This window comes from Trachurus japonicus, chromosome 21, assembly GCF_045865225.1.
Source record: "Trachurus japonicus isolate A0001 chromosome 21, Traja_1.0".
NCBI lineage: Eukaryota > Metazoa > Chordata > Actinopteri > Carangiformes > Carangidae > Trachurus > Trachurus japonicus.
The window spans coordinates 933,086-956,977 of NC_140927.1; the positions used below are offsets into that span (position 1 = coordinate 933,086).

Sequence of the window (23,892 nt, forward strand, 5' to 3'; positions counted from 1 at the left end):
TGTCACTGTCAGCAGGTCTGCTCGATGCAAACACTTCACAAACTTTATTCTGTAAGAACAGACTAGATATGGATTTTGTAAACAGTGACATGTTGGATATAAATATTAAGCACCATATACTCACTCTTGTTTATGGAATTATAACGTAACCTAATAAATATCTGTATCAACATTACATAAATACCAAAAGCAGCACCATTCGTCCAGGAGCTTATTGATATTTCAGTACCGACCAGTCAGGAACCGGTACCAATTTAGTACAAACGTGTGCGTCAGAGTTCACCCAAGTTCAAATGAACACAGACTTACTTCACCCCTTAACGTGAATCCACTAATTGCAGAGATTTAATTAAAATGATTTTTAGCCACAGAGTGTGAGTGTTGCTGTTTAAAAACGCTGGTGCGACCGGGTCTTATGCCCCTGCAAAGACTAATAGGGATATAATTTCCATACACAAAGACATGATGATTATCTAGAATGAAAAGTGCATTGAAATGTGTTTAATGCTGAATTGTTCCCTCCGGTGTCTCAAAACAGGCATTGCACGTGGGTCTGTGGAAAATGCTCATGTCCTGCATAGCACTGAGCTGTCTTGCTGTTATTCAAGTGAAACAGATTAGCCTCTGTTTTCAGAGGAAAAAAGGTTCTGCCAGCTAAGTAGGTGATGTGTCATTATGCGCTGTAGGGACCGTGTCATCCACTGTGTGCATTGCATATTGTGACACTGGATTGAAGGAAATAATAGGCTGAATGCTCGGCTACATAAGTGGACCCTTCAATTTCCTACCCTCAATTACTGTGCACTCTGTACTTAAAATACACACATACACAAACGCAGCATCCATAGACAAGGCAGGAAAACGTCTTTGCACCATTACCTCCTATAGCCTAACGATGCTGCACTCAGCTATGACATGAGAGTTAAATATGATGATTTATTGCCTGGTTTAATATGGTTTGGTCACGTGAGGATGCTGAGTATGGATAATATTTAACAAACTATTGGTTATTTTGGTCACTGAATGTGAGTTTTAAGATTAAGATTATATTATTTGTAATTTAAAACAAGACAAGATCTTGCTTAAATATTCATTATAAAATGCAGTGGTCACAATGCACTGGGTATTATGTGAGGTTTGCTGATCAGTAGCAACATGGAGCATGAGGAATCATAATTTTTGTAGCAGGTTTTCATGCGGCTTCCGTGTTGTCAAATGGGCAAAGACGTTTCTGAATTGGCTGTTTTTGTGTTGCTGTTGTTTTTGCAGCAGTTATTTCCCAGCGTTCTCACAAAGATCTTTTCTTCATTTGCTCATTATTGCCATCAAGCTTTTGTTTCCACCAATTGACAACAAATTCACTGCAAATACTCAAAGAAAAGGAAGGGGGAAAAAAGTTGGTCATGTACTACATCGCTTTTTAGTGTCCCCAGGAATCATTTATGTTCTATTGTGCATATTTGCAGCACATGTTGGTCAATTGATGAAGCTGTTTTCTCATTGTTTTGTGTGTGTTTGCTCCTCTTGACTTTTTTATTTTATTTATTTTACCTTTATTTTACCAGGCAGATTGCTTGAGATAAAAAAATATATTTTCCAAGCAAGGCCTGGCCAAGAAAGCAGCAAACAAGATATACACACAAAGAAGAAGGGACAGACATGAGAGAGAGAGAGAGAGAGAGAAAAGAGAGAAAAAAATAAATGATAAATACTTTGGACTTTGGAAGTTGCAGGTTGAGCTGTCCGCGCCATAGTTGTCAGTAGCTGCATTATACCGTGGATTTTGTTGACCACCATCATGAACCCTAGAACCTCCACCCCTGAGTGGTGCATGGCATCTGTCCGATGTCCTATTTCTCAGACTTCCCATTTCTCTGACCATACATTTCTATATTTTTGCATTGATAAGTCCGACCTCCCATTTCTCCGACTTAAGTAACCCAACCTTAACCATAACCATCCAATAAATTAATTATTTAGAATTAATGGGTAGTCGGAGAAATGGGCGGTTGGACTGACGTATTCTCCCCTGAGTCCATATCCACCCAGACATTTTGCTGTATGTCACTCTTTCTCTTTTCCTGCCCTTAGTTTAAAAAAACATCAGCAAATGGCCAACAGAATATATAAAACATCTAAATTAATGGAGACATAGTCAGTTTCAGACATATTAACAACTCAACAGCTAAAACAGGTAGAAAAACAATGCAGGAACACATTAGAAAATACTATATGTGGCCAGTATGAAGTTTCATTCAACTTTGCTCACAACTAAAAGCTTTGCCATCTAATTCCTCCTTGCCTGTGCTGTTGGTTGATGTTGGTAGTGCAAAGGAGGGAATAAAAAATGGTGCATGCACAATAGATAATGATCGGTCCATGTTGAAGAAAATCTTTCTTATGACTTACATTTAAAAGAGAATCACAGCCAGAGATAAGGTAAACAATTTGGAAATAACTGCTCATAAATATTAGTTTACCAGTGAAAAGCAAAGCAAAACACTGATGCTGATATTTATGTTGGTTGTGGTTTGTTTGCCTGGGAAAAGTGCCAGCTCCTTCAATCACACAGACCAGGATGAAGGGAGAGTGGGAAGCAGTTTTAAACACTGCCGAATAAAAAGAAGCAGGAAGCAGCAGGAAGCAGTGTACTCTGCAGAGGCAAATAAACTGATTGCATTTTTTGGTTTTTAATTTAGCCTGAATTTGAATAAGTAAGCTGATCAGTATTAATGTGCTCACATGTGGGTTGGGTTACAGAGGCCTGGTAGATGTCCGCAGCTGCAGGAAGCTCTGTCCTAATTATGTTTTGGGCCATGATGACCCTCTGCACACACAGCATACAGTGCAATGCTGTGGTGCAGTATGTTAGGATATGGGGGCCAGTACAAGGTCAGCATACAGAAGGAATCAGCACAAATCCTTGTGGAGCGTCGGCGTTCAGATAGAAGGTGGAGGATGAAGGCAATGTTTTTCTGAGGGTGGGTCCAGGGTCCGGTTGCAGTTGTGGTCAAGTCCAACACAAATCTGTTGGGAATGGTAGGATGGAAGGCCAGTCCAAAGCCTGACACAAGCAGGATGATATACGAGTCTTTCAAGACGATCAGTGGTGTTACGGATAGAGAGGCTGCTCACATCCCGTGTTGATTTTAAGCTGACGCTGGTCCAAAAGAGCAGGGATGGTGCGTTTGGGGCCTAAATCAACCTCACAAGGGATTTAGCTTTTTTTTTTGCTTTTGCTTGGGAATGGGCTTGATGTCACAACTTGACATGAGGCACATTTGGACCAAAGCAGAGGCCAATGAGAGGTCAAAAACATTGTGAAGACCTGCACAAACTGCTGAAGTCTTTACCAGCATTTATTCATGGCACACTTCCTGGAACACCATTGGGTGCAGCTGCTTTCCTTGCAGCAATCTTCTCACTTTATAAGTACCCCTTAGATATGAGGACACAAAGAGCTTTCCAAGAAATGTGGCCATTTACAGCGAGACTGTCCTTCATTTTAACAGCCATGATACCAATCCACATGCATCAGGAATCATTTATGTTTCTTTTAAGATTACTTTATAGTAGCAACACTATAACTCATAATGTTGTTACCGCTGTAGGTAGCACCTCTGAACCTCAAAAGGGATTCAAAATTTGGGAAATTGTCCCATAATCGCTATAGTATTAGGAGTAGGTTTGTTACCTGTAATTGTCAGTGCAAGCTATTTTCAGAACAGCGGAGCAGAGCCGCGAGCTGCTCAGAGCTACGCTACGGAGGCTAATGGAATTTCTTGGTTTCCCTCATCAAACTCATCAAATACACAATCCAACAACTCCAAAACGCTCTGGTGGACAAGTTGTGACCTGAACATTCACCACACTATGAGATAATAATAGAATGTTACGAGACAGAGTTGTTTTGATCCTCCAGTCAGTGCCCCTGACCAAAGGCACTGGCTCATAATCTGGAGTTGGTCCCCGGGCGCTGCACCGTGGCTGCCCACTGCTCCTCAGGGATGGGTTAAATGCAGAGAAAGAATTTCACTGTACTAGCATATATGTGACAAATAAAGTACCTTTACCTTTACCTTTTACCTTTCGAGACAAATGCAGAGACTGCTTGCGGAAAACTATCACCAATGGGAACGTGCATCAGCGGTTTTTCATGAATTTACCTCGAAAACAACTCTGCCGTTCTAAAAATAGCTTGCACCAACAATTAAAGGTAACAAACCTACTCCTAAAACCATAGGGATTATGGCAATGGGCCAATTTGCCAAAATATTGAACTATCCCTTGAAAAGATTCATTCGTTTTATTGAGTTGGGGTTTCTTGGAGGGCAACACCCACATTTCCTGAACAGAGGTGCCACCTGAGATGAACTGTGACAGAGTTGCTTTAAGCATGAAGTCCTGTCCAGTTAGTGCTCTCAAAGCAGATATCGCTGCCTCAGGACAGACTCTGCCTGGTCTGCTAGTTGGTTTACCGACCACATAATCAAAGAAAGGTGGTCAGACTGGCCTAGATAAGGACACAACACAGCCTTCAGGATGGGGGTTATGTAACTGCTTAGTGGAGTGGAGTGGAGTGGAGTGTAGCTTTAGTGCTACAGTATAACCTGACTAAGCATGTGGTGGTTGTAAACCACCAGGCTCTGCACCTAGCAATGATATGTTCAAGGTCAGGTGTGTTGAGTCTGTTCATAATTGTTGTTGTGTCAGTGGGATATATCAGGATCCAACTGTTTTTTTTTTATGTCTTGCGAGCTACAATGTTTACTTCAGGCTTAGTTCCTCCATCTTGTTTGGAAGACTCTTTTTTAAGACTTCAGTGTAACCTTTAATATCTGCTAATACATGCATGCTTTAGCTACACGTCTCTGCGCATCCAGTTTGGTTTAAGATAAACAATCTCAATTAAATGCTCATCCTGCTGAGAACAGAAGAAAAAAAAGCTGTGTTAACAACCATATGTGATAATTTTATACCTACAAAACAAAGACAAATGAGGACAAAAACACAAACAGGGAAAAAAAGAAAGTTAGAAAAAACAAGAAAGCTTTCCGTGCTTGCAAGAAGGATGACTGAGAACAGAAAGTTATGTGCTGTAGACTTTGATGTAGACTGATGCTCAGTGAGTTTTCTTTGTTTCAGTGAACATTTTTTTCCTGAGAAATTAAAACCTTCTTAAAAATCAACCAGCAGCAGTTGTAACAGTAACCCAAACCTTTATTTCTTAGCCTGTCTTGACAGAAATAACTCACATCTGATCACTGATGAGAGGCTATTTGATCCTGGCAAACAAGGCAAATGCACAACGCACATACACACACACACACACACACACAAACACACCCTCCTCCATATTAGTCAGCAGCTAATGAATATTTAATACATCTTTCTGGCTCAGCCATTAAAGGTGAAATATTCATGTTGTTGTACAAGTTGGCCAATTCATGAGAAAAGGTTAGACGGTGTGTTTTTTAACTGAAGTGGAGTTTGGCTCAGATGATCATCAGGAACGTTTTAATTGAAGCGTCAACCTCATAATTGATTAGAAGAGGCTAAAGCAGCTACGGAGTAGTTGAATTTTCATGCATGGGATATCATTGTGTTTGATGTAGACATTAACCCACAGTGCAAACACTCAACAGTGAACAGGCTGTGGTGAGATGAGAGCTCTTATCCGGCATTTGTTATAGCTGTATAAATATTATGGGATTTCTGTCTCCCATATTTGGCAACACAGCAACATGAAAATGGATTATTTAAGTGCTATGAACACCACAGTCTGTTTTGACATGTTTATACAACATGTCAAAGGATCTACTCTGTTCACTCAGAGAGATTCATTTAATCAATCATTTAATTACTGACACTGCTGATTCTCATTTTCACTATCAATCACATTATCACTATATAAGTTCAGTACTACTAATAATTCAATAACCTTAATTGCTGGCCTTAAAATAGCTTATATTCTAATACATATATATTTTTTATAATACCTTCAGCTTTCCTTTAAATATGCTTTTGTGAACTGAAACAAAACTACAAGACTAAACTAGTTTTTTTTAATACATTTTAAATGCATTATAAAGTAATAGCTTCATAACAAATAGCCCTAATCATAACTGCAACCTAATTCTAAACCTAAAAAAGCAGGCTCTATGGGGACCTCAGTTTTTGTCCCTGTAGTGACTGAAGTCCCTGCGGGTATGCAAGTCCCCACTGGGATATAAAAACAAGCATCCACATGGACACACATACACACACACACACACACACAGTACTTCTGAGTACACACAGTTCTGTAGAGTCATGTTCACCTGACATATTCATCAAATTCAATTTGCCAGTAATTCTATGATTCTCCTTCATCTACTGACCCAGGTTTTCCATTACATTCATGAAGGTTTGAAAGTCTTATACCTGTTGAAATCTGCAAACCCTATAATCTTGTTCCTTTGTCCAAAGTAATTTAGCCCAATAGATTTTTCTTTTTAACAATAGTGGTCAGATACAGTCTAACTGGCCATATGTACATGTGTATGAATTTCCTCCGACTAAAACTAAAAAATCTGACAGACTGAAATTGTCCTCTCAGATTCCTCAAGTCTGATAGTTTTAAGGGGATGCTTCTAATAATGGCCAGCTTTTCCCAATGAGGTTACCTACACAGTGACGTTACAACTGTCTGGACCATATAGGTGCTTTAGGAGTGCTGTTCAAACCAGGTCTGAAGTTATTATACCAAGTGCAAGTAGTCACACTAAGATTACCGTTGAAATATCTACTGTCACTGACGGGGAAGGTACATAATGAATTCATGTCCAATCATTTCCGCAAAGAACTCAACAGTGTGGTTTACGATCACACACAGAAAATGTGACAGAATTCACTGTTAGAAATGAAACAGAGCTCCTCAGAGAAAAGTCACATTTCTCACCAGGCATGAAAATGGTGTACATTGATCAATTTTAACGACTGCAGCTGTGTTCCTTCAGAAAATGAACACTGACTTTAGTTAAGACTGAATTCCAACAAGCTCTTTTTGACCGTCTCTCTCTCAGAAAAGCTGGGAGTCCTTTACCATTGTAAAAGGTCAACACAGTTGAACTGTGAAGGTGAGAAGTTCCACAAAACAATATCAGAGAGGAGTGGCTTCCACAGATACAAAATAAAAAGGTTCGCAGCTGCAGTTGCTGACTACTAGTTTAGCGAGGGAGCAATGATGTTATGAGTGGGTCCTTGTTTTGTTTGCATCTTGTCCTCACTTGTGTCATGCACCTGCTGTTACATGATACACAGTCCTGTACTCACACAGCATCAAGAACCTGAACCGAAACTGAATGTAAAATGAACTGCTGATTTAGGAAAAGAAAAAGCAGTGGGGCTTTAAAAACAGTGAATTTAAAGAAAAGAAAAATAGCATTTACCGGTATTATAATGATGAGTTCCTCTTGTATTATTTTGTATAGATGAATTTAATTATTGTGTTAATTAGGACTGCTAACCCTGCCCACCATACAAAACCACATAGAGCAATGTAAAAAATGTCAAAATCTTTGTTTACATTTACAAAATAAGATTATACACCATTCATTTCTCCCTCACTGTCTAACAAAGCAGGTTTGCTCCATGTTTGAGCCACTAAGCTAAATTCACTGTACTCCATTGTATGTCATTGTATTCCTATTCACATAGTGCCTTCACCACCTGGGCTGGGGGGGCCCTCCTCCTGTGCCCCTTCATCCCAACTGACTTCAAAGCTGACATGAAAGAGGATGGAGTCATTTGCCCCAATGGAGCTTGAGCAAAAGCAAAAAGCACATTTAGAAGCCTGTAATATCTGATGAAGTATTACTCTCTCCTGCATAACACCAGGACTATTATTAAATCCAGGGTCTTACTCTGATGAACAGTGCTTTCCAGAGTGAGAGAAAGGAGACGAGGATGTCAGAAGAGAGGTTGAAATTAATTTGAAAATTGATTTGGTTTCGCAGCAACACAGAGAACCTTCAATAATGAGTCGGCTGTCTAGTGAAAACAAGGCTTTTTTTTCTTTTTTACTTCTCAGTCAGTTTTAAATTCTACCTTTTCTATTCTACTCTGGCTTCATCTGCCTTAGCCTTGTGTAGATAGGTAGATCATTAAACGTATCCTGTCCCTTCATCCCACTGGTAATTAGGGAGTAATGGAGCCTTGGCACAGAGAAATCGGAGACCACAGAGCTGCAGCCAGAGTGCTCACTGTGCCAGCACCAATGCGAGGCGGAGGAAAGCGGCCTTGTCCTAGTGACTCGACCTATCAGACAGCTCTGGCAGGACACTCCCTTTAGCCTCCACTGTCTCCGGGGACTGTCTTGTGCATTCGTTTTTTCGCTGCTTAGCACTTTGTTGTATTGATTTGTTGTCCTCCCTACAGTACATAAGGTAGAGCAAATACAGACACCAATGTGTGTACCCGACTTAGACCAAATACATTGTGACATTTCTCTTATTGTAATTAGTTCAGTTTGGATAAAAATGCATGAGTAGACTCAGCATTTTTGTAATTTCAAGATTCCAAAAGGTTTTCTTATCTTTTCTTTAAAATGTTGATCCATTTACTATATATATTTGATGTTTTAAGACCCTAAAGTCATCATCACAGTGTGGTTTTACTCTACTGGCAACAGGTCAGTGAGCCAATTAGAAGAGAGCTGCTTTATGAAAAGAGACAAAGGAATCTCACTTTATACAATGTGAGACCTTTGGGGAGTCACTTGCAGTGGGTTGAGACAGTAATAGACATAATGCAGAATTGATGTAAGAACAACATCACATTTATGTGCTCCGTGTCCCTCCTAGATGAGCATTTCACTTTCATTTAGCAGGAATCCTCCCCTCATGCAGCTGCTCTCTGATGTCAGAGCCAAGCTGTGTTATGCTAAAGGAACGTCTGATTGGATTACTCACTGGCCTAACACGCACAATACAGTAATCAGAGAGAGAAAGTTCAAGTTATTGTCAAGGTCCAAATTTATGGCAATGGTGATTGCTCTCTGCAAGAACAAATGACCTTATTCTCCCCATGCTTTATGGTTTCTTTGATTGTGACAGGATTAGCCTTACAAATGTGTGAATACATCAACGTTTTGTAACCCTCCACCTTTATTCTTTGCCATTTTCGATCACAAATTGGAAGGGTTTCTTCTCTGTCCATTCTCCTCCAGGTGAAGGTGGAGGAGGAAGATGAGGAAGGATCTGTGGAGGAACAGGAGGAAGAGGAGGAGGAGGAGGAGGAGGAGGACTGGGAGAAGTCACTATCTGTGGAGCGCTTTGGCGATATCATCAGTGACTCTGCTTCGACCAGTGCAGACAGGATGGGCCGACACTACACTGAGAAAGACTTTGAGTGTAAGCAAACTAAGCACCGCATACATGGTACCTATTGTACATCCTAAAGGGATAGTTCAGGTCATTTCATGTGCAGAAACATCACAGCAGCTCAGCAATGTGCTGCTGTGGTCAGGGCTGTTTTTCAACCAATCTTTCCACAGCAAAAAGCCACTGTAAGTTTAATGAACTTTGCCAGCTTCATGTTGCCAAATTGCTTTTCTCTGTGCAACACACAATACCTACGGTTTTTGACTGTTACCTTGAAAACAAATCATAACGTTCTGTTAATAACTCATAGCGTGGTGAATGTGCAGGTCACAACTTGTCCACCAGAGCGTTTTTGAGTTGTTGGATTGTGTATTTGATGAGTTTGATAAGAGAAACCAAGAAAATCCACAAGCCTCCGTAGCGTAGCTCTGAGCAGCTCACGGCTCTGCTCCGCTGTTCTAAAAGTAGCTTGCAACGAACCTACTCCTAAAATTATAGGGATTATGGCAATGGGCCAATTTTCCAATATGTTGAACTATCCCTTTAAGTATAATTTACTCATCCAGTAGACTATTGAATTGGGATGGGTTAATTTGATTCATAGACATTGCAGTTCTTATCTCGCCTCATATACAAGAAGACAAGAAACAAGTTAAGGCCAAAATAAGTTAATGACAAAACACACATAACCATGGAACAAATCACCTTCCCATCAACCTCAGCTGTATTGTATAATCGTATAATCCAGTCCACTATAAATCCGTTTAGAAATCAAATCTGAACTTGACCTCGTCTGTCACAGTTTGACTGATGTTAAGATATCAGATCCAGAGCAGGGAACCGATTGCTGTGTCTGCTGAGTATATTGGCTGATAACCATTCGAGCGATTAGCAGATTAGCAGATGTTTACTCAACAGTGTTGTTCTGCAATATCGCATGTTAATTAAATTCTACAGCTTTTGTTTGTGTTACGTCTTTCAAATGTTTAATAGGGAATTTGGAGGAGAGAGAACATCTCATCTGAGAATAGAATTTTTTAGTTAATGGACTGAAAAGCCTCTGCCTAGACAAATATAAACATAATTTTTTCTCCTCTAAGGCAGCACAAGCTGGATTTTTTTATTTATTTATTTAAGCGGCATTAGTTATGAAAAATGATGCAGACAGGCTGTTTGTCTCTTCTGGATACAAAATAAAACAGTGGTGCACTCTGTTTTCTTTTTTTTTTTTGCCTTTTCCCACGAAAACACAGCATGTACACAGAAATGTGTAAAGTAGCTCAGAATAATAATTTCCCTTGACGATGCTGTTGTAATCTTGGAGGAGAGCTCAGCACCATTTGTAGTATCAGTTTTATTTGAAATAAAAAAAACACTATGGTGGGTACGGCATTTTATTTATTAGCCATGCCAGTAGTGTGCTATTTTTCTCACAAACAGACTTGACTTTAAAATTATTTTTTCCCTCTTTTTAAAAAAAAAAAAAAACAGATCACAGACACACATTTCACCATACCCACCACCCCTTGTCCACCCACCTGCCCCTGCCCCAGCGTCTACGCAAGAGGGTGCACAGCGCAGACCGAAGGCGCAAGAAAAAACGGAAGAAAAAAAAGACGTCTCTGCCGCCGTCCGATGTCACACCCACCATCCACGAGGTAGACGAGGAAGAGGCCGAGTCTGAGACGGACGGACCGGGAGTGGTTGCCACGCCCACCGAGCTACCTGAGATCCAACCACAGGTAAAATAAGGCTGAAGAGCCCCAGGGACTCTGTTGAGAGCTTATAGCTATAACTGTTGCTAAGTGATTTCCAGCAGTGGTGTGGACAGCCTGCTTGGTTTAGCCCTTCTCTTGTGTTTGGGTCACCATGCAGTGACCCGTTTTCAGGTTTTAAATGCATAAAAGTACCACATAAATTTGTCTATAGCATCAAGGCTTTTTGACTTTGTCAGGAACCTCTATTTAAACAAAATAAAACAAAAAAAATGCTATGGTTAAAATGATGGCATTTGTAAGTGCAAAATCAACCTTTTCATGGATAAGGAAGCCTAACAACGTAACCAAGAGATGAAATGGGATGATAAATAATTGTTTTAGTGTGTTTTACAGTTGATTTAAGACTCGGGTCAAAACTGACCCTAACAGCATAAACTGTAGCAGAAAGCTGAGAAGAAGGTTTAATTGAAGATAAGGGATATACTGACAAAAAAAGACCCAGGGGTCCACACCAAAAATATTAAAACTAATATGTTCATGGATAATGAAGCCTAACAACGTAACCAAGAGAAGAAAAACAAATTGGATGAAAAAAAATGTGTTCAGTGTATTTTACAGCTGATTTAAAACACGGGTCAAAACTGAGCCGAACACCATAGATGGTAGCAGAAAGCTAGCAAGACGAAGGTTAGACTGCATGTGAGCACATTCCAGCCCTCTCATTGATCTTCCTTTTCCTCTCAGTTTAGTTTGGGGAGCCAAGAAGACTTGGAGGAACCCGTTCCGCTCACTACCTTCCACACGGAAAACGAAGAGCATCCTTTGATGAGGAAAGCTGCGCTCACTCTGATAAAGGGGGAAGCTCATAATGGAGGAATTGCTGCTCTTGGCCAGAACGTGGAGATTCATGGGGAAGATGCAGACTGCAACAGGTAGTTTGTTACAGCATCTAAGTTGCTCTGTTTATGTTCTGCTGCTGGCATAGAATTAAAATATAATTTCAGGGAAATTCAACCTGGGGCTTTTAGATCTAAAAGAATGAATCTGAAGATTTTCTGTTTAATTGCTGCTGTTATGCAGTAGTTCTGTCTGTCCCTGCATCACTAGCAGTAATGGGAGCAGACAGATCTTAGGCTGTTTATATCCCACAAAACCAAACCAAAAACGTTGTGGCCTTTTATGCTCCAAGATGAAATCCCTTTGTTGATAAAAGAAATGGGAGCTTCAGATTGCCTGGAAACATACTGAGCGCTTCAACTTGACTCTCGCACGATTTACTTTTTATTATACTGTATTACAGCTAGGTTTACAGACATGTCAGCTTTGTTGAGGTAAACAAACCCCTCAGTGTAGGTTTGAATAGCCATCTGAGATTGTCTGTGAATAAAAATTGCAGTTTTGTGGGATGTAAACAGCCTAAACAGTGTAAGATCGGTTCGCTCCCATTATATTTATACATATATTGTATCAGCCTTGGAGGCCTCTGCTTAGTTTTAAAATGCATTCTGACATGGCACCACACACATGGCCATAGGACATTATAATATTTTTAGGGGCATCCTGACCAGAGCCAGGGGCAATGACCGCAAGGCCGTCACTCCGCCAGCTTCAATTATTTTCACCTTGGCCGTTGCTTATGTTGCTGTGTCTCTGCTTTATGTATGAATAGGAAACTTTTTTTTTTATTACTACATAAGAACTTTATGAGGTGACAATATAGCAGTGCTGTGTTTTCATCAAATCTGCTGCCCCCAAGTGGCTCTTCAAAATCATTCATGTTAGCAGTGCCACTGTACTTTTGCAGGTAGAGCAGGTCAAAATGTTTGTGCTTTAGTTTACACAGGTAGGCTATTTATACTGGAATATCCTCAACCACTTAAGTGTGAAGTTGTTATATGTGTTATGATCACTTTATGGCTAACATTTTAGCAAACACTTGCCTTACACATCCAGCAAACGTAGGTCAACATTAGCATTTCTCTTGTGTTGTTTTTTGTAAGTCAAATATCCGCTTTTTAAAAGCACTTTTCTTGTCTACTCAGCAAACCCTTATGAGAATGCCGGGGTCTTTAGCTACTAAATGCTATACTAGCTAATTGCTAGCTGTGTCTTCCTGCTTTTTGGTGCTGGCAGCTGGTTGTAATTCCCTTCAGATTCACCACTTTGATCCATCTCCTTCACATATGTTCCTTTGATCCATTGACATATTTTACTTGTTTAAAGATTTATTTGTTGTTAGTTTATTTCCGGTCTACTGTCGGTCTGTTTCACCAAAGAAAGTTAACTGGTAATGTAGCATGAAAAAAAAAATTGGTAAGTTGCCATGGTTACCCGTAGTTGAACATGCCACATTGCCTTGGTTTCTGTAGGCTGCTTAAACTCAGTGTTTGGGATGCACCATTTTTCAATTTCCTATTTAATTTTGCAGCTTCTCAGTTTGTCAATTCGTATTCTGTCAGCCATGGTGTTAGGAATGAACACACAGAATTAAAGATGGATTAAAGATGTTTTAATTAATATTCATAGGTTTGTTTCACTTTCTAAATTTGGAGCTGACCTGTTCATCAAACATGTATTAAACATGACAGCTACAACTGAGCAGTAAAGAATACAAACCACAGAGAAAAGAGCAGACAAGAGAACAGAGCTGTTTTCATTCTCATTCTGTTTCCATGCATCTATACATTTCAGATATATGTTTCATTATGAACAGGAAAACATCAAACAAATAATCAATATGTGCAGTTCCTAAGGCATTTATGATCCGCTAATGGCTCCATCCTAACCCCAGATATTAGAAGACCCATCTGGCCAGCAAACATGCCTAACCATCACAATATGAATTATTTGGTGGTGCTTTGAATTATGTATGGAGTTTGCTGCTGGGAGGTCAGGGTCTCCATGGTGATTGAGGTATTTGTCTCTACTAATGTCTGGATGATAGAAAGCGTGGAAACATCTGTGCCATGCAGTGGTGTGTTGCTGTGTCTGAGTGAGCAGCGATGACTCAGAGGCTGGGTGAGGAGATCCAGGCCTGCTGCTATGTTGTGAAGCCCTCTGTTGACAAAGTGATGGTAGTACAACCAAGAGGCACAACAGAGCAAAATTGAGTAAATCTAATTTTAAGCAGAGTAACATTTAAAATTCTACATAATTGACATCATTTTCTAGTGTCCCATGAAGCTCATCATTGATACATTCCCTGTTGTTTTTTTTTTAACCAATAGCTCTATTTGCTCCTTGCCAGTGTTCCCCCAGGATCAGATCCCTCGAGCTCCACTGCAACCCGCGGCTGGTTCCGCAGGAAGCCTGTGCACCATCGCATGGCGGGCGCCCAGCGCAGCAACTATGACCTGCGGGAGCGGATCTGCATCGGCAGCATGACGGCCCTGGAGACGGCCGTCTACCAGCAGGTGCCCACTGATGAGGCTGAGGCCCAGATGTTGGCCAGCGCCGATCTGGATGACATGAAAAGTAAGGAAGATGCTGCTGTGTTAAGTGTTTTCTGGTGATGTGCAGTTGGAGGTTTCTGGAAACCATGCTGGAAGATATCGGCCCTGGAGGGACAGTCACTAATCTCATGCTACTACAATTTGATTTTGCAGATGTTCATTTCTGTGGTACTTTTGTCACACACATCATGTTTTGATGTAAGCTGAGGAAGGTCCTCAGGAAGGTACTTACTATCCCATAGGAACTATAGATGTTTGAATGATAAGCATGGACCATTCCAGCTAACCAATAAGCTGCAAATGGTCTTCACACAGACAATTAAGTGGCAACTATGCATAATTGATTCATTTCTCTGGCAAAATGCCAAACATTTGCTCCAGTGTCTCCATAATGAGATTAAGCTGCTTCAATATTTGACAATAAAACTAAATATTTGTGAGTGAATGCTTTGAAGCATTCCACTACTACAGTACTTAGTGGATAAGGGCTCTCACCATGATTAAGAGTGCCAAAGCTAGAAATGGCTTTGTAACACTTTCCAGACTGATAGATATCAATGATTTAGTTTTTTTCATGTGTTATTGAATTTCTTTGAATCGTGGCATGATTTGAGATCTCTCAGCTTACTTCACTTTGTCAGACAGGTCTGGCAGTGATCAGGTCTGGGTGTGGATAGTAAAATTGAACTTTGAAAAAAAAAGATTAATCACAGTTAGTTTGTGATTCAACAAAAGGGGAGTTGTCGGCTCGGGGAGAAAGTTTTCCAGGTAGCGCCTGTTAAAACTGTCACCACTGTGTAGTGTGAGGAAGGACGGAGGCACTGATGTTGCATTCAGGTGCAGTCAGGCAGACGGCCGTCGGCAAACCAACCGGATGTCATTTTAGTCGACGAGAGAAAGACGGTAAAACGTGGGTCAGGTAAACAATACGACATCACCATGACAACATATTGTCACGCCTGTATTGTTTTGCCTCGTGCTGGCGGACCACTTGTTTACATAGACGCTTGTTTATCCTGTTACCTGCAGCGTCTGTTGTCTGTCTGACGTCTGCCCGATTTCACGTGAATGCAACATCAAGAATACGTTCCGATATGCAGCCGCACCGCTAGATGGGGGTAATTCCTACATATTATAAAACAGGGTGATGTATTGTATTAGTGAGAGAGCAGCTGTGGTTTGGGAAAAAAAGGTCAAATGACTTGTGACATGTGAAACAAAGTTTGTTCTCATGGATCCATGATATTCTACCCTATATAATAAGAAATTAGTCAGGAGTTACTGTATCTAGGTATCATCTTCTTGTGTCTTCTGTCCAACAAAGGGACGGCACTGATGGGCCACTTTACTGTTTCCACTTCACTGTTTCCTGTAAAGTGGCCCATCTGTTGGACAGAAAAGCTACCTTGATATTTCTGTCACTGCTGTTTAGAAACAAAGGCCTGGGAGCTGGATCGTGGGAGATGAGTTCCTTTGTCCCTCTGAGATGACTCAGTCTTCACCCACGCTATAACAATGTTGTGGAGGGGATCTCTGCTAGGTGTCTTTGTCTTGCTGGGTTGTTATCCATCAGTGATTGAGCAGTTCTCCACCAGACCTGCATCATGGCACCTGATGTGGTGGCTACAGTGTTTGTCATATATGCGATTATGTTGTGCAGACTGTTTCTATGGCTTGTTTCTTTATTTTCACTCATTTCAATGCATTACATTCTCTTACATTTGATATTGTATTTATTTTAATGTATGTTTGGTAAAATTGTCACAATTCACTGTGGCTTGTACTGACAAATACGGCAGAATGAATATTGAGTGTGTTTGAGTAGATAAAGGAGTAAATGAGTGGGTGAGATCAAAACAGACAGTGAGAGAAGAATACAGCTGCTGCATATATGCTTAAATAATATGTTTTTGTCAGACAGCTCTTCCACTGCGTTTTGTTTTTTACAGCTGCAATGACATTTTTGCTTCAATAAGTTTCAGTGCCCTCTACTGACAAGGAAAGGTATTACTACACAAGACTTCTAGTCTGCCTTCACATCACATTAAAGGTCCAAAGAAATAATGATATTTGAAATATACTGTAGATCAGTGGTTCTCAACTGGTGGGTCGGGACCCAAAAGTGGGTCGCGGACCCATTCTGGATGGGTCGCGGACAGCTGGTCAAAAAAGTAAATAATATTTAATGCACATCTGATGTTGGACATGTCTTTTATTTTGAAAAATAACTTATTTTGAAAGGCACAGGAGACATGTGAACACATGCAGTTGTAATGATCCTCAGTTTCTTATTATTTGCTCCATTTGCTCTGAATGCAAAGATATCAGTTTCTTATTAATGTGGCCTGAATGCAGTGAAAATACCTTGTTCTGTGGGTCTTTATTTTGTGCAATTTGATATTTATTCATTTTTGTGAATATGCTCTGAATGCAGAGATGCATTAGAAGTCCAATATATCATTTTGTTGGTCTCCATTTTGTGCAGTTTGGTATTTTTTTATTCACTTCCGTACATGCAGTTGTCATGATCCTCCTCAGTTTCATTCATGTGCTCTGAAATGCACTTTGCTCAATAAAGAGCAAAATGAGTTTTTAAAGGCTTTAAAAAAAAATCTTGGTTTGAATTCTATAAAAGTGGGTCGCGACTTAATGACCATGGGACAATGTGGGTCCCAGAGTGAGACTAGTTGAGAACCCCTGCTGTAGATAGAAACATTTCAGCTTTCTGATGTGATTTTGTGTCTTCATTTCAACCCAGTAAATGAATAATCAGTAAAGGCATGTACCAATCTTATATTACTTATATTATTTTTTTCTTATTTAAGGAATATATAGCAATATACACTGTAGATACTTACTATACTTACTACTGTAGATACTTACTATAAAGTCAGTTTCAACTGAAACAATATTGAAACCCATATTGGACATTTAAGATTAGAAAAATAAATGTGAAAAAAGTAAATACAAAAGAGGAACAAGACACAAACATACAGCAGTAAATAAAAGCTGTTTATAAATGACATATTATAAATACATATTGTTCCCTGCCCTGCATGTAAGGTATTATTTCAAATAAAAAAAGAAAAATAAGTTCAAGCCTGATTCATTGTCACAAGTACTGGACCAGTAATTTTCCATGAACATAGTTGAAAGAAAAATGTTATTATTCACACCTCTTTGAAATGTTGGAACATGTATTGACTCCCCTGCTGCTCTGGTGCTGACCACTCACCATTCACAAGTTTTGCTCACTGCTGCTTGCCTGCATGTGGCACAGCTCCAGTACGTCTGTCCTGCATATTCTGTCTCATGAAGCAAACCCACACAGTTCCTAGCTCCCACACACAACATTAAAAATAAGTCCTGAAACAAAATAACACAAAGGATTGAGCACAGAGATATCACAGCACCTACTCGTTATTTCTTAAGGATGCTGCCTCATATGATAAGGAATAAACTGAATTTATTAGTACATATTCAGGTGTTGACACTGCATCAAATGCATCAAAACAGTGTTAACACCATTGAAGCCCGATGCTGTAGAGAATGTTAATGAGGCAATTAGTGGCACATTTAGGTCTGTAAACATCAAGTGCAATTGTTCCCTGTCCTCATATCCACTTCAAAAATCTTCACATAAATTGCATCTGTTGGCAGACTTTATCTCACCATGTGGCTGCCTGAAGCACGGTGTATTTAGGGTTGAAACGTCAGAATGAAGAGGAAGAAAAGAGTAAAATTAGAAAAAAGAAGACGACAAAAATGAGAGAGGAGAGAGAGAGAGAGGGATGGAGTCAGAGGGCTTTACCCCAGCATCCAGGGGCATTAATTAACAGAGGCTGCAGTCGATTCCCCTTCAGCGGCGACCCTGCCCCTGGCCTTTCCTGCCTCACCAGAGCAGAGTGGTCATTGACTGTTTAGGATCTGGAAACAGAAAACAGGGCACCCAGAGTCACTCAAAACAAGATATCGGATTTGTAGAAAGTGAACATTGACAGGCTGTGAATTGCCACCACAGTGTGTGTCCCTTTATCTGTTGCTTTTAGGTGTGAAGTCTTAATGTGAACTAAGTCTTTAGTCCTGTGTCTGAGGAATTGCGGATTAAACTATCTTACAGTAACAGCACCAAAATAATATTTTCAACAACCCCCAGTTACTTTTTGCACATATAATTTCTATTCAATGATAACTCATTGTTACTTTATGGACTGAAAAATGCCAGAAACAATGATGCATTTGGCACAGATTCATTTTTTTTCCTGTATGATAGTTGATATTGTATGGATGCAAGTGCAGTCAGTGAGATAGACAATATTAGTATAGAAGTATGTAGAGCACGTCTCAGAGAGGGTCCTGCTTGGAGGACAGTGGTGCACCTGTTGTGGACCAGTCAGATTGCAACACCTCAGGCGACGTTTGGTTTCCATGGAGATGCTGGGGCTGGTGCTCTGATAATTAGCACCATCATATCTCACTAAGCAGAGAGCCAGAGCCGATTCCTAGGTGTTATTCTTTCTTGGTTTCACTTCTCTGTAGTGCGTATTCCTTCATGTCTCTATGCTGTGTATGGGACTTTAATGCATTTTGGTTGGAGATGTCAACCTTTTGAACTACCACCACCCACTATATATCCCATGCTTGGAAAGTGATGGTGGCGCCATGGAAACGAAAGGCATCAACTCTTCTGCTTTGATCCACTTTCTGTTGGTTTCCCAACAGCCACGAGGATCAATGAGTTGTGGACATCATTAAAAAAGGGCAGCGCTTCCACTCAGTTGACAGGCGGGTCTCACCAAGTAGACCCTCCCTCATCAATACTCGCTTTCGGAGTTGCAACTAAAGTGAAAGCTTCTACCATTTTTGCATCTTTCTGATTGTGGATCCAGCAGGGGGCTTCTGCCTGAGGATGTAGCTCCAACTTTACATTTGTTTGGATTTAAAGGGATCTTGTGATTTATATTTTTGAACTGAATTCTTGATGTTTTTTACATTGGCATTTCCTACAGTTTCTTATTGAGAAGTTGAAGTCCTTGATCACACTTTTTTTTCTTGTTCCTTGGTTGCCTGGGTGCCACGTAGGACCTGGTTGGTTTGGACATAGTTTTTTTTTTTTTTGCACCACCAATACAAAGAGCCAGGCTGGTGGACCCAGGGTGAGCAACAGTGATCAACAGCTGGAAACCCTGAATGAGCAGTGCGTCCGTCCGGAGAGAGGAGGATAGGAGGAGGTACCAACCGTGGAGATGACAGATATTGAGGGACATGAGAACCAGGGGCATCCTGGGACCTCTGAGAAGAAGCATGCCATTGACCACCATGGTCCCGACCGGCGGTGCAGTGTCCAGAAAGGCTTTGGCACCCCAATGCTGCACCAACATGAACACCATGGCTCAGTGTCCAATGCGGATGAGGACTTTGAAGAGTTTGTTTTGGATTTTGATGATTATGACTTGCTTGAGTCCATCCACACTCAACTGGGGTCACCACTCGAGCCTATACGTAAGTTGTGTTGGTTGTGTTACTCTTGTTGAGTGGCATTTGCAATACATATTTTACCGTAGTGACAGCTGTGTCAGAGGTTCTGATGCAAATGTAACACAATGGGAGTTTTTAAATACAATGGATGGGAGTTGATGTATTTCCATTATTATTATAACCTTTATTTATTCTCGAGAGACAATGAGGTTGCCCTCATTTTCAATGCCGTCGAGTTTACAACGCAGTTAAAAATATTGACAGTGGTTACAGTCATTTGAAGTGATTACAACCAATATACACTTAACAAGAAACAAGAAACACAATCATCTGAAACAGTTACAAATGGAAACACAGTTATTCATGACCAAGTACCTAAACTCACTGAGTGAAGGGAGCGCGTCCAATCTCAGGATGTGCTGTAACGCGTTCCAAGAGCTAGGGGCATCATAACAAAAAGCAGTCTTGCCAATACTCGTAAAGACTCGAGGAACTTTGAGTAGCAGTAGTTCAGCTGAACGGGTCATGTAAGTACCAGAGTTCCATTCCAACATATTTGCAACATACAGTGGTAATTTGCCTGTAAGAGCCTTAAAAATATATAAAAACCAGTGCCTCTTGCGCCTTTCCTCAAGAGAAGGCCAACCAACTTTTCCATACAAAACACAGTGGTGAGTTTGTTTGCCATTACATCTGGCCTACTGGTGGTAAATAAGTCTGAGGCAGTATGAGGCTGTTTCACGGCCACAAACAGAACAAAGTTGTCCACAGTATTGACTGAATTGACACAGTGCTCGACTGGTGCTGTTTCCTGCTTTCCTATTGATCCAGTGGCACCCATTTGGCTTTGGGCTCAGCCACAGCTAGAGCGGAAAGACATTTCATTGACAAGTGGTGTGTGGTCCAGCTATTTTTAACCCTATTTGGAAACATTAGATGCATGGCACATTAGTCCTGCGATGCAGCTTGTTTCCTGTGTATGGAAAAGAAAGGACAGTAGCCAGACTGCAATGCTTTAGGAGAATTAAGGACCAATTGATTTGGGGTTGGCACCAACTGGGCTAATAACTTGACACTTTGCCCCTATTTTCTATAAAAAAGTCAACTTGGAGTTGGTTCTCTTGTAGTTAATTAATAGCATATCAAGCTAATAACATAAACTTATTGAAGATCATAAACTAGATGAAGATGCATCATCTCAGCTATGAGTTGTTCTTGAAAACTGTGCCTGTCCTTATGCCAGGATGTCTGACAGTCTGGTATGGGAATTGGGAAATAAAATCTACTCTATTTATCTTCAATCTATTTTAAGGGAATTTTTTGATGCCCATGTTGGTTAATCCTTCACTCAGTCCTGAAACACTTTGACAACCATGGGATGGATTGCTTTGTTTTACAGTCATTTGTGCTCCCCAGAGTATGAATCATGATGACTTTGGCCACCTCTTACATTTTTTTAAGTGTATTTTGGGGGATTTTTTGCCCTTAATGGAAAGCACAGTTGAGAGAGAGACCTGACCTCAACACATGGGGCAGCTCGGCCACCTATTACATTTTGTTTGCTACAACAATAGCTATGGTTAAAATGTTTGGTATTTCAATTTGACATGAAACTCCCTGCTGATCACCTGACTATTGATCAGGAACCATCAGCAGGTTTTTATGTATCCCGTGAAGTAACGCCACATAGTGGACAGATTAACAACAACTGTGGCTCTCATTATTTTCATGATCCTAATGTCTTGTTTATCCCCGGATATTCCTGTGGTGCCATCATCAGATCAAAAAGCTGTGTCTAATGTGTTAGACTAATGATTCCCTTTAATGAATATTGATCTTCAATCTCAGCTGCACTTCATTTACTGCTGAACGGCAAATACTACCACATGCTAGCATGCTACAGCCTACAAGGTAATGTTAGCATATTGGTGGAACCACTGCGGTACAACTAGGTACAGCTGTTTGCTTTGGAGACTAAGACTTAGAACAAAAGCACATCGAATAAGTGCATGGGTTGATCAAGATTAATTTCTAATTGCTATGTAGGCTGTATAGTACCAGGCACACATTCAAATGTTTTTTTTACTAAACCTCTTAATAAATCAAGGGAGTGTTTTGGGTGTCATTTGCAATAAACCAGTCACATTGCCACCTCCCATTCCCTTAAGCCATATGTGAAAGTGAATGGTTTTATTTTTTTTATTCGGGCACTGGGGAAGGAAATGACAACTGTCTTTGTCTGAAACAAACAAAAACACTTGGCTCTCAGTTTGTATCATGTGAGACAAGGCCTTGTTGTTGTCTGTTGTAAGTTTTACCGTAAGAGTAATTGATTTCTTACATTTTCGAGATATTCAACTACATCAAACTAAGAAATGTAACACACTAGCTAAAAACACTCATTAAAAGTGACACAAAAGCTCATTGTGGTTTTAACAAGGAGCAGGATTATAGAGACAGATGGGCCAGGGTAAATAATCTAAGACTGTAACCACTGCTCTGTAGTCTTTATTGCACATATTTATCAAATATGCTTTCAGTTGAGCTATCTAATGTATCTTTCCCTCTAATGTAAAAAAGATCACTTCCAAGCACGGAATTCAAAGGTTCATGGCATAATGTCTGACTGACTGACATCTGGATGTCTCTCTTTTTTATTATAAAAACCATTTCACTTTGTACATAAGCCCAATCCTTTTCAACATTAGGACATGTTTATTGGTTTTGTGGGATCTTGGAGATTGCAGTAACAGTACATCAAAGGAAATGTTACCACAGATGAAAAAACAAAAAAACAAAACCTTTGATCTCTGTCTTTTTTTTTTTTTCTTCTTACTAAAACGGAGGTAGATTTGTTATGAACATATTGCATATCAGATTTGACATTTGGCACAAAGAGCACAAAGAAAGCAATAATAATCCTGGCCAGCAAATGTATTGCAAAATGTTTCTTGTTGACTCATTGCCGTTTACCTTATTTCCAAAATGAACATGGATGAGTATTATCAAGATGAGATGGTTGGTTACACAGGAATAGTTTAGATGAGTTGTTTTCCACAGAAAAACCATAATCGATGACAGGAGTGTCTTATCATTGGCCAAAGTGAATCACGAATTTGGGCATGAGGCTTCTCACGTCCCATCACAGAGAGGAGCTTTAGCATTTGTTTTCCAGTTCACTTTAAAATAAATGACAGTGAAAGATTTATAAATGCTCTAAAGTTGGAATTGTCCAATAAAAAACGGGAAAAAAAATGTTTGAATTGAATTTTGGGTGAGGTTTTAAAGGCCGCATCTAGTTTTTTTACACGGCTTGTACTATGTCAGTAATTTAGTATCTAGACTGTTAGGAGCTTTATGTCTTCTCAGCAAGATGAAAGGTCTTAGATCAAGTCAGACACCGGGTCAAGCGGAGGACCAAGAGGAAGAAAAAATGACGTCCTTTTCACCCAGAGTTATTTGCCCTGGCATTGCCCTGGCCTGAGAAACCTCAGGTCGTCTAAACCAGCTCAAGTTCACATGAGGACAGTCTTTAAATCCGTTCCCCTGGGAGCCTCAATGAAAAATGAAATACAGCCTGATTTTATGTTGATTTCCATTTCTCTCAGCTTCCCTCGAGGAAGGCATGACACAGCAGAATGGAACACTTACTGCAGTTTATGCACACACACACACACACACACACACACACACACACACACACACACACACACACACACACACACACACACACACTCTCTCCCTCTCTCACTTTGGTTACCTCTGGGTGGGTGCTCGTGTAATAGATTAAAAAAGACAGTGTTTATTTAGTTAAATTCTATTCAGCCATTGGCCTGTCTGACTGTTTGGCCACAGCTCTGCACTGAATCCAAGTGTTAGTTT

At 40.3% G+C, this 23,892-nt stretch overlaps 1 protein-coding gene across 3 annotated transcripts in view; it reads left to right on the plus strand.

Annotated features, from left to right (window-relative positions):
• Positions 1–23,892, plus strand: part of slc4a3 (solute carrier family 4 member 3) — a 101,205-nt gene that overhangs the window by 53,200 nt on the left and 24,113 nt on the right. The window contains exons 3-6 of one of the 3 annotated variants that reach the window (XM_085766381.1): positions 9,209–9,392; positions 10,854–11,104; positions 11,830–12,012; positions 14,328–14,554. In XM_085766381.1, the coding sequence (XP_085622507.1) occupies positions 11,906–12,012; positions 14,328–14,554 (334 nt within the window). In that variant the 5' untranslated portion in view covers positions 9,209–9,392; positions 10,854–11,104; positions 11,830–11,905. Of the gene's footprint in view, positions 1–9,208; positions 9,393–10,853; positions 11,105–11,824; positions 12,013–14,327; positions 14,555–19,011; positions 20,035–23,892 lie in introns of those variants that run through there. The other 2 variants (XM_085766379.1, XM_085766382.1) reach the window with 2 other exon arrangements.